At 45.8% G+C, this 10,586-nt stretch overlaps 1 protein-coding gene across 1 annotated transcript; it reads right to left on the reverse strand.

The window, feature by feature from the left end:
- Nucleotides 1-2,353: 2,353 nt before the first annotated feature.
- On the reverse strand, nucleotides 2,354-10,586 carry FAM32A (family with sequence similarity 32 member A). Its single transcript, XM_081331946.1, has 4 exons — nucleotides 10,371-10,586; nucleotides 9,329-9,473; nucleotides 9,155-9,208; nucleotides 2,354-3,753 (listed from the first exon to the last, which is right to left on the reverse strand). The coding sequence occupies exons 1-4, from the start codon at nucleotides 10,445-10,447 to the stop codon at nucleotides 3,685-3,687; spliced, it is 345 nt and encodes a 114-aa protein (XP_081188072.1). The 5' UTR covers nucleotides 10,448-10,586; the 3' UTR covers nucleotides 2,354-3,684.

The raw sequence follows: 10,586 nt of genomic DNA on the forward strand, positions 1-10,586 counted from the left end.
AGATAGAAGAAAAAAATGAGAGGAACGGTGTCTGGTGTGAGGTTTCAGCTCCTGAACAGAACAATAAGGGCAGCAGAAGAGCGTGAAATGGTGTGTTCGACAACCGGCTTTTGAGCTAAATGGCTTCAGCGGCTAAAATTAGAAACTATTATTGAATCTGAAAAAGGCATATTTAAAATGTGTGGAGCTCCAGGTAGTAACTGGCAGAACTATTTTGTAGCAATTGGCATAATCTTTGCTTTGCAATAGCAGAACTATAGAGAATGTGTGAAAATACAGAAGACAACTGCAGATAATCCTCGACTTAAAACAACCGAGCACAAATTTTTTGTTACTAAACCAGACAACTAAGTGAATTTTGCCCTAGCTCAGGGGTAGGCAACCTTGGCTCTTTTATTTATTTATTTAATTTATTTATTCGGTTTATATACCGCCCTATTCCCAAAGGACTCAGGGCGGTTTACAAGGCAACATTTAAAAACAATCCAATATAAAATTAAAATAAAATTAAATTAAGTCTAGCCGCAAAAATTAAATCACAATTTAAAAACATTAAACCCCTCAGTCCAGACCAGATAGCTCAAAGAGCCAGGTTTTTAGGTCCCAGAGAAACCTTCATTCTGAAGGTCGGGGGCAGTCCGGAGTTCCGTTGGCAGTTGATTCCATAGGGCAGGCGCGCCCACAGAGAACGCCCTCCCCCTGTGGATCGCCTGTCGGCAATCCTTGACCGGCGGTACCCTGAGGAGGCCCTCCCTGTGGGAGCGCACAGGACGATGGGAAATTGACGCCGGCAGCAGGTGTTCCCTTAGATAATCCGGGCCCATGCCATTTAGGGCTTTATAGGTCATCACCAGCACCTTGAATCTCACCCGGAGGGCAACCGGAAGCCAATGCAGCTCGCGGAGAAGAGGTGTTACATGGGAGTATCGGGAGACTCCCATCACAACTCGCGCGGCTGCACTCTGCACCAGCTGAAGCCTCCGAGTGGTCCTCAGGGGCAGCCCCATGTAGAGAGCATTGCAGTAGTCTAGCCGGGAGGTCACGAGCGCATGGGTGACTGTGCGTAGCGCATCTCGGTCCAGATAGGGCCGTAACTGGCACACCAGGCGAACCTGGGCAAAAGCCCCCCTGGCCACGGCTCCTATATGATCTTCCAAACTGAGCCGTGAATCCAGGAGGACACCCAAGTTGCGGGCCCTATCAACAGGGGGTAACACCTCACCCCCCATAGTTAACGATGGAAAAGATTGGTTAGTCTGAGATGCCGGTATGCACAGCCACTCAGTCTTGGCAGGATTGAGACGAAGCCTGTTTCTCCCCATCCAAACCCGGACCGCTTCCAGGCAACGGGACATCACGTTGAGGGCATCACTGGGTTGGTTCGGGGTGGAAAGAAAAAGCTGGGTATCATCAGCATACTGATGATACCCCACCCCGAAACCACGAATGAGCTCACCCAGTGGCTTCATATAGATGTTGAGCAAGAGGGGAGAGAGGACCGACCCCTGAGGAACTCCACAAACGAGAGGCCTCTGCCCTCCCGTCAACACCGACTGCGAGCGGCCCAGGAGGTAGGAGAACCACCGCAAAACAGTGCCTCCCACTCCCAACCCCCTGAGACGTCGCAGTAGGATACCATGGTCGATGGTATCAAAAGCCGCTGAGAGTTCTAATAGGACTAGGACAGAGGAACAACCCCTATCCCGAGCCCGGCAGAGATCATTTTATGACTTGTGGACTTCAACTCCGGAATTCTGGGAGTTGAAGTCCACGAGTCATAAAAGAGCCAAGGTTGCCTACCCCTGCCCTAGCTGTTAAGTTAGTAACCCGGTTGTTAAATGAACCTGGGTTCCCCCATTGACTTTGCTTGTCAGGTTGCAAAAGGTGATCACATGACCCCAGGACACTGCAACCCTCATAAATATAAACCAATTGCCAAGCATCTGAATTTTGATCATGTGACCATGGGGATGCTGCAACAGTTGTGTCACAAGTCACTTTTTTCAGTGCCATTATAACTGAACAGTCATTAAATGGTTGTACGTTGAGGACTACTGTATAATGAAAGAATGGTGTGCTTTGGGGCAATGCCCAAGTTTACAAGAGGTGCCTGGTAACTCAAACAGCAAAAAGACCATTTCCGCTGCAATAACGATTCCGGGCCACTCCCAAGTTCAACCTTTTAGAACAGTGAACATCTAAAACAGCTTACATACCAAATTTCAATTAGAATATCTATTATTGCCTTTGTTTTAATTTGTCCTATCCATTACCTCACAGCAGATAATCAACAATCCAGGACCATCATCAGAGAATCAGATATGTGCAAGTGTGACCCATCTTGAATTAATGAAAGGATTAGACTTTAAGTAAAATGTACAAAATTAGAGCCTTCATCTCTTAGTACAAGATATTAAGTGGGAGGGGGACGGGGGACAAGGGAGTAGATAAGTCCTATTTGAAAGTCAGGCTGACAACTTTCAGATCCGCCCAAAGTTTTTTCATACTGCATTATGATGCATGGTTTAAAACTGCACCACTTGGACACTGCTGAAGTGAGAATGCAACACACAAAGTAGGTGTGTCTTAGGAGAAGGAATGGATGCTTTAAAGTATTACAGGTATAACTTTCACATTTTTGCACCCCCTAAGTGGTGCACAACCCTAACATACTTATACACCTTATGCCAAGAAGAAAATCCTACATGGGATCAACAGACTTGAGTGTAAAATCAACTGAAGGAAGATAAAACGTTAAGATGATTGTAACAGTTCACAAAAAACACAAAACCAAAAGTGGCATATACGGTACATTTGCTGAAATATAATCTGGGTTTACAGTACCTTTCATTTTTGTCCCTTTCTGGAGCTTAGGTCTAAAATTAAATATTGATGCTATAAAACCAAAATGATTATCCTGTCATCCTTGTACATGGAAGGAGGATTCAAATGGGTAAGAATTAAAACAATATTGCTGCTGGTTTTAGTCAACCCATTTAGTTTCAATATCACTTTTTTGCAGTGGTATTGAACTTCTTTATTTATAATGAAACTGATTCTAATTAGTTTTATTTAAACAATTTTTCATCATTATAAATAAATCAATTTGGAGAATACAGTGGTCCTTCCAATAGATGAAGCTGGGAGTCATTAGAATTGTTTTACAATTAATATTTCTTTGGAAATGATGAGATTGTATACCAAGAAGATGGTAGAGCCATTGAATTGGGGTGTTCAGAAATGATGGAAATATGCTGGATGCTTTGGCTGATGTAATTATTCCCTTTGCATTTACTTATACTTTTAAAATGCAGCAATCAAGTTAGAAAAGCGATACACAGAGTAATTCTCCCACCCCAAGCATTTAAACTGTTCTTCTTGAGCTGTTTTTCAGCAACAGTATTTGCATAAATCCTAAGCTTTGTATATGTCTGATCTTGTCTATAATTAGCCAAGGATTAATTTGTCCTTAAACGTGCAACAATAAAGCAGAAATAACTTAAACAGCTAACTGCCAGTTACTTGAAGTAATAGGTGCCGTGTGTCTCTTGAAAAGCAAGTTTCATCAAGAAAAGGAAGTTACAGGAAAACAGCAATTCTGCCAAATGAGTTGTAGCTCAACCCGTCTGTCCTCACTTCAGAAACAAAGATTATATAAGGAGAAAATATTGATGGGAAAGATGCTCATTTGGTCCAGCTGACTTTGGGGATGTCATAATGCTCAGTCAGAGTATCCAAGTGCCTATTAAAATCCTAGGAAAGAAAAGAATATTAGTTGGGAGCAAGAACTCATTACTCTACAAAGATAGAGTACAAACATACAAAGATCTATTTGAATAAATTTCATCATCAGTACCTAAACTCCCTCTGATTTCAGTGAATCTAGCTTGTATGTATCCAATCTAAATTAATCCAAAATAAGAAACTTTAAGTATATTAGACACAATTTTTGTAACAGCCTAATCACAAGGAAACATATTTGGAAGTAAGGAGGAGCAAAGAGCTCAGAAAACAGTGTTGATGCTATGTGTCAACTGGCACTGGGAGAGATCCAACAGGCACCTAATGATGAGCATGTAATTACAGGAAGGAAGTTACATGTGTCACTGAAGGGATTGAGAATTGATATTTGCCCCAACTCTACTGAAGAACTTGTCTTTGTCTCCTCTTGCAAAATTAGGTAGGGCCTTTTTAAAATTATTTGGAAAGTGGTTAAAAACTGCACTTCTGCTGAGAGTTCAAGGAGGAAAAGGGGATACAGGTAGTTCTCGATTTAACAATCACAATTGCAACTGGAATTTCAGTTCCTAAGTGATATATCATTAAACAGTCATCATGTGACCAGACCAAACTTAATTAACATTTTTACCATTGTTATTAAGCAAATTGGTCATTATTTATTTATTTATTTATTTATTTATTTATTTTGGGGACTTATATGCGCCCTATCTCCCGAAGGACTCAGGGCGGCTAACAACAATAAAACACAATAATACAAATGTTAAAAAAGATTAAACTAACAAGCCCCAATGATAAAATTATTCTATTTAAAAATCCCTATTGTCAGTCCAAGTCAGCCTGATGGAAGAGAAATGTTTTAAGGTCGCGACGAAAGGACCGGAGATCCGGGGCCATCCGGAGGTCAAGGGGAAGTTGATTCCACAGGGCCGGCGCTCCCACAGAGAAGGCCCTCCCCCTGGGGGTCGCCATCCAACATTGTCTAGCCGACGGCACCCTGAGGAGGCCCTCCCTGTGTAAGCGCACCGGGTGATGGGAGGTTGTTCCTGGCAGCAGACGGTCCTGCAAATATCCCGGGCCTAAGCCATGTAGGTAAGAACCAGCACCTTAAATCTCACCCGGAGGACAACCGGTAACCAATGTAGCTCACGCAGGAGGGGTGTAATATGGGAATATTGGGATGTTCCCATCACAACCCGCGCGGCCGCATTCTGCACAAGCTGGAGCCTCCGGGTGGTCTTCAAGGGTAGCCCCATGTAGAGAGCATTGCAGTAATCTATACGGGAGGTAACGAGTGCATGAGTGACCGTACATACAGCATCTCAGTCCAGATAGGGGCGCACCTGGCGCACCAGAAGAACCTGGGCAAATGCCCCCCTGGCCACAACTCCTATATGATCTTCAAAACTGAGTCGTGTATCCAGGAGGACACCTAAGTTGCGCGCCCTATCAACGGGAGGTAACACCTCTCCTCCCATAACCAAAGACGGAACCTCTTGGACTAAACGAGATGCCGGTACGTAGAGCCACTCAGTCTTGGCCGGGTTGAGCTGGAGCCTGTTCTTCCCCATCCAGATTCGTACCGCTTCCAGGCAGCGGGACATCACGTCGAGGGCATCACTGGGTCGGTTCAGGGTGGAGATGAAAAGCTGGGTATCATCAGTATATTGATGATACCTCACCCCGAAACCACGGATGATCTCACCCAGTGGCTTCATATAGATGTTGAATAGGAGGGGAGAGAGGACCGACCCCTGGGGCACCCCACAACTAAGGGGCCTCGGGGTTGACCTCTGCCCTCCGGCCAACACCGTCTGCGAACGGCCCGAGAGGTAGGAGGAGACCCACCGTAAAACGGTGCCTCCCACTCCCAACCCCCCAAGACGTCACAGCAAGATACCATGGTCGATGGTATCAAAAGCCGCTGAGAGATCTAATAGGACCAGGACAGAGGAATAACCCCTACCTGGGCCTGCCAGAGATCATCTACCAGCACGACCAATGCCGTCTCTGTGCTCTACTCGGGCCTGAAACCTGATTGGTACGGATCCATACTCAGTTTCCTCCAGGACCAAAGGGAGCTACCATGCCACCACGCTCTCAAGAACCTTCGCCAGAAAGCAAAGGTTGGAGACAGGATGAAAGTTATTTAAAATAGCTGGATCCAAGGCAGGTTTCTTGAGGAGGGGCCTCACCACCGCCTCCTTCAAGGCGGCAGGGAAGCACCCCTCACTCAAGGAAGCATTAATAACTGCCAGGAGCCAGCCTCATGTAACCTCCCGAGCTGCATAAACCAGCCAGGAGGGGCACGGGTCCAACAAACATGTGGCGGCACTTAATCTCCCCATGATCCTGTCCACTTCATCCGGAGTCACAGGTTCAAACTCCTCTCAAATATTATCGGCCAAACCCATCGTTTCCCCCTCGTCAGATACTGCCCAGTCAGAGTCCAGACCAGCCTGAATCTGAGCGATTTTATCCAGCAGATGCTGACTAAACTCCTCGGCCTGTCCCCGCAAGGGGTCCTCCCCCGTCCCCTGATTTAAAAGGGAACGGGTCACCCTAAACAGGGCGGCCAGGCGGTTATCTGCGGACGCAATGAGGGCGGCGAAGTGAGCACGCTTCGCCGCCTCCATTGCCACAAGGTAAGATCTAAAAAAAGATCTTAACTGTGTTCGGTCAGATTGGACTGACTGGACCTCCAAATGCTCTCTAGGTCCCTCCTCCGGCGCTTCATCTCCCGCAGGTCTACGGAAAACCAAGGGGCCAACTGGGACCTGCGCCGGGTCAGAGGCCAGAAAGGCACAATGCGGTCGAGAGCCTCCGAAGCAGCCCCTTGCCAGGCATCAACTAAGGTCTCGACCGGGCTGTGGGAAAGGGAGGCAGGAATCAGTCCAAGCGCCGTCTGGAACCAAGCGCCTGGGGCGGAACCACCTGGTCGGTTGCACCTCCCAGCAGCAGGAGGTGGCATAACGGAGGCCCAGCCGCAGGAGATAATGGTCTGTGCATGAAAGGGGTTGAGAGATTGGAGAAACCTCACCCAGACCATTAAGCCACTGCCCAGAGATAAAAATAAGGCCGGGCGTGTTTCCCCCCTTCATGAGTCGGACCCTGAATAATCTGGGTCAGGTCCATGGCCATCATGGAAGCCATGAACTCTCAGGCCACCCCTGATGCAGCCCCCAGGGAGGGCAGGTTAAAATCCCCCAGAACCATAAGTCTGGGAAACTCAATCGCCAGCCCCGAGAGAGCGTAGAGCAGTCCGGGCAGGGCCGTTGCCACGCAGCTGGGAGAAAGATATGCAAGCAACAGGCCCAACTGACCCCCAGGGCCCCACCTCAGGAGGAGGGACTCACATCCGCCTATCTGAGGGGCAGTGGCCTCCCTCAGGGCCTCCTTAATAACAACTGCCACCCCACCGCCCTTACCCTGAGCCCGAGGCTCGTGAAGCACATGGAAACCTGGTGGGCATAACTCAATCAAAGGGACTCCTCCCTCTGGACCCAACCAAATTTCCGTAATGCATGCCAGGTCTACACCTTCCTCCTCGATCAGATTCCGGATGAGGGGAGCTTTATTCACCACAGACCTGGCATTCAAATAGACCAGCCTGAGCTCAGGTACCTGTCCTCCCCCACCCCTGGAAAAGCAGGATGAAACAAGAGGGTCGGAGCGTGCCACCACTCGAAGACAGCGGGGGCGCGATCCCAGATTTCGATATGGCCCTCTGTTCATCCATCTGCCGCCATTCCCAATCACCGTGGGGATCACTGTCCCCACCCCATCTTCTCGGGCCCCAAGACCCCCCATCCCGGCCCCCCCATCGCCGCAACCGTCTACCAACCTGGACTGAGGAGGGTCCGGCAAAATCCCCCCATCTTTCTGCCGGGCCTTATGTCCCTCCCCCCTCCCTAACCCATTAAAAAGTTTAAAAAGAAAACCCCTAACTGGCTTCCCCAATTGACTGTTCCCCAATTGATCCGTGACTGCAACACATTGCAACTGTTGTAAATGTGAGCCGGTTGCCAAATGCCTGAATTGTGATCATGTGACTGCTGGGTGGTGTCATAGCTTTATCTCTGAGGATGGGTCATAAATTACTTACCCAGGCTATCATAACTTTGAACCACTGTTAAAAGGTTGTAAGTTGAGGACTCCCTGTACAATGGGGCAGTTGTATCTCATGCCAGTTTTTATTTGTATGATTTTTATTGCTTGTTTTGAATTGTTTTAATGATTGTGGATTTGGATTATGAAACTATGATTACTTTGTTTGGGGTCACATACAAAATTTAGTAAATAAATACATTTCAAAAGGAATAGATCAGATGAAATGGACGGAGGAGCAATGGTATTAAATGAAAGTGCACATCTGTTTAGAGATCCAGCTATCTGAGCACAAGGCTCCAGACAAGGACACTGAGTAAAAAGACAAGGAAAAGTATAGTAATATATTCTATGGGATGGTGCTATAGACAACAGAAAATTTAAAGGCCTTCGTTGACCAGCTTAGAAAACTTTCAGGGAAGAAATACATGGGAGATTCAACTGTCCACACTCCATATAATTAAAACTGCAAAGTACCCAAGATTATTCAGTAGTTTTCTGATTTTCATTTTCCAGGAGGTTGAAAACAAAGGGATTAGCCTTCCTAGATCTGATCCTAACTGGAAGGGTGAAGATAGCTGAAGATATGCATTCTTCAAAAATCTGACAAACCTTTATAGGGTGGGATAGATGGATGATGGGTTTAAATTATTTCATTTTAAAACAGACATTAATTGGACATCAGTTCCTAACAGTAAAAGCTGTTCAGTATACTGTACCCCACCCAGAGCAACTCTGAGGGAGATGGGCGGTTAAAAAATATAAATATAAAAAAGATCATTATCATTATTTTATATATTTATATATTTATCTTTTATATAAAATATTATCTATCTATCTATCTATCTATCTATCTATCTATCTATCTATCTATCTATCTATCTATCTATCTATTGATACAGATGACCTAAGATGGATTCTCTTTATTAGAGATGTTTTAAAAAATAAGTCATTTTTAGGAATGCTGTAGTAGTACAATCCTGAATGGAGTGGATAATCTCAAAGGTCTTTCTTATTCTGTGTTTTCTCTAATGACCAAGAAAGAAATGCCTGCCAGAGAAATCACTTATAGAAGGATATGAGGGGAGACTGAGGGGGGAAATCGATTAACCTTCTTTTGCAAATAGCTTAGGTTTAATAGCAGTACTATAAGAGATAACATTTTATGTCTACATCTATCCAAATAGGAATGTTTTCATCCATATTTTCCCCTCCTTAGAGGCATCTTAGGTTGGGTAATATAGAATGCTAACCCATAACATAGTTTATTTTTATGCAGGAACATGTAGCTCAAAAAGCAAGAGCTTACCTCTACTCTCTGCTTGTGGGTTTTGGATGCTTTTTTCAAGATTCGTTCTATTTGCTACAGAATAAAAAGAGAGCACCGGTTATTGTTATTCTGCCAAGGATCATTTTTGCACTTGATGAGTTTCCGCTTCACCCAAACTCTCTTTAGTGGCCCTTTTCCTCTTAAGACACTCACCCGCTTTTCCTGCGTTTTTTCATAGGCCAGCTGTGCTGGAGTACGTTTGTCCAACGCCCGTTTCTTTTCCTCTTCTTCCTCCTGCTTCTTGCTGCTCACAATCTGGTCTACAATCTTGCTTCTTTCTTTATCTTTCTTCTTCTTTCTAAAAAAAAAAGAACATTGAGATAAAGCCCATTGTTAAGTAAAATTCTTCCATAAAGCACAATAGGAAAAATAAAACAACTTTCTACATCTTCAGGCGTACTCTGCTTAGTTTTTTATCTGGATTTTCTTGTTAGAGAAAAGGGCAAACTGGAACATGGCCCAAAGAATCAAGCCTGGGGATAGGGTCTTTAGAGTAGAGATCAGGATTTTAAAACACTTTGCTAATTATGAATCACATCTCCACTTCTTCAATTTTGGGGAGTGGAATTAAGCATTGTCAATTTATAAACTCCACCAACTTTTCAAATGCGTCACCCTTTTGCCTCTTTGCCCTTTTAACGTGTGGGTGACTACACAAAAGACCCAAGTCTTTCCAACAGTGGGCCTTTTCTTTTGAGGCAGCCTCGCCTTGCTTTCCCAGAGCTTTTACAACAGCAACAGCCAAGTTAATCACTCCTCCCTCTCTTGCGGTGGTCGTCGGGCCTCTTTGTTTTCTTACTGACGACCAAAGCTAGAAATTAAGATTTTATTATTTCTTTTTTTGGCTATCGGCAAAAGAAGCCTCGCCCCCCCTCCCCAAAAGAATGGGGTGAGTGTAGGACTATTAACCTGGGAAAGATTGAGGGCAAGAGAAGAAAGGGACGACAGAGAATGAGGTGGCTGGATGGAGTCACTGAAGCGGTAGGCGGGAGCCTAAAATGGACTCCAGAAGATGGTAAGAGGACAGGAAGGCCTGGAGGAACGTCGTCCATGGGGTCGCGATGGGTCGGACACGACTTCGCAGCTAACAACAACAACAAGGACTATTAAAAACAAGATGGAGACGGAACAAAAGCAGCGTCTCCGCGGCCGCCTCTCTTTTATCAAATTTCTGCCTCAGGGAGGCTCCCCTCACCGTTTCCCCGCAGACCCGCCAACGGCGTCCCCCTTCAGACGCAGAGGGCCTCGCTGGACAGGTTCGTACTCCGACATATCCCCCGTTTCTTTCAGCACATCAACGCTCCCCTCCTCTTTCTCTCTCAGGGGCTGTGAGGACAAGTCTACGAAAGTAGTTCCGGGTCAAACGAACCAAACAAGAAGAAACCTCGGAATGAGTAAGCGGGCGGATCCC

Source organism: Vipera berus (assembly GCF_964194415.1).
Source record: "Vipera berus genome assembly, chromosome: 1".
Taxonomy (NCBI): Eukaryota; Metazoa; Chordata; class Lepidosauria; order Squamata; family Viperidae; genus Vipera; species Vipera berus.

What these genes read in the sequence shown, in the direction of transcription:
- FAM32A (XM_081331946.1), bottom strand. Translation starts at nt 10,447, where the DNA reads ATGTCGGAGTACGAACCTGTCCAGCGAGGCCCTCTGCGTCTGAAGGGG. An exon ending in GGCGGGTCTGCGGGGAAACG is followed by an intron (nt 9,474 to 10,370) that starts GTGAGGGGAGCC and finishes TTTTTTTTTTAG; the next exon opens with AAAGAAGAAGAAAGATAAAG. An exon ending in CCCACAAGCAGAGAGTAGAG is followed by an intron (nt 3,754 to 9,154) that starts GTAAGCTCTTGC and finishes TTTCTTTCCTAG; the next exon opens with GATTTTAATAGGCACTTGGA.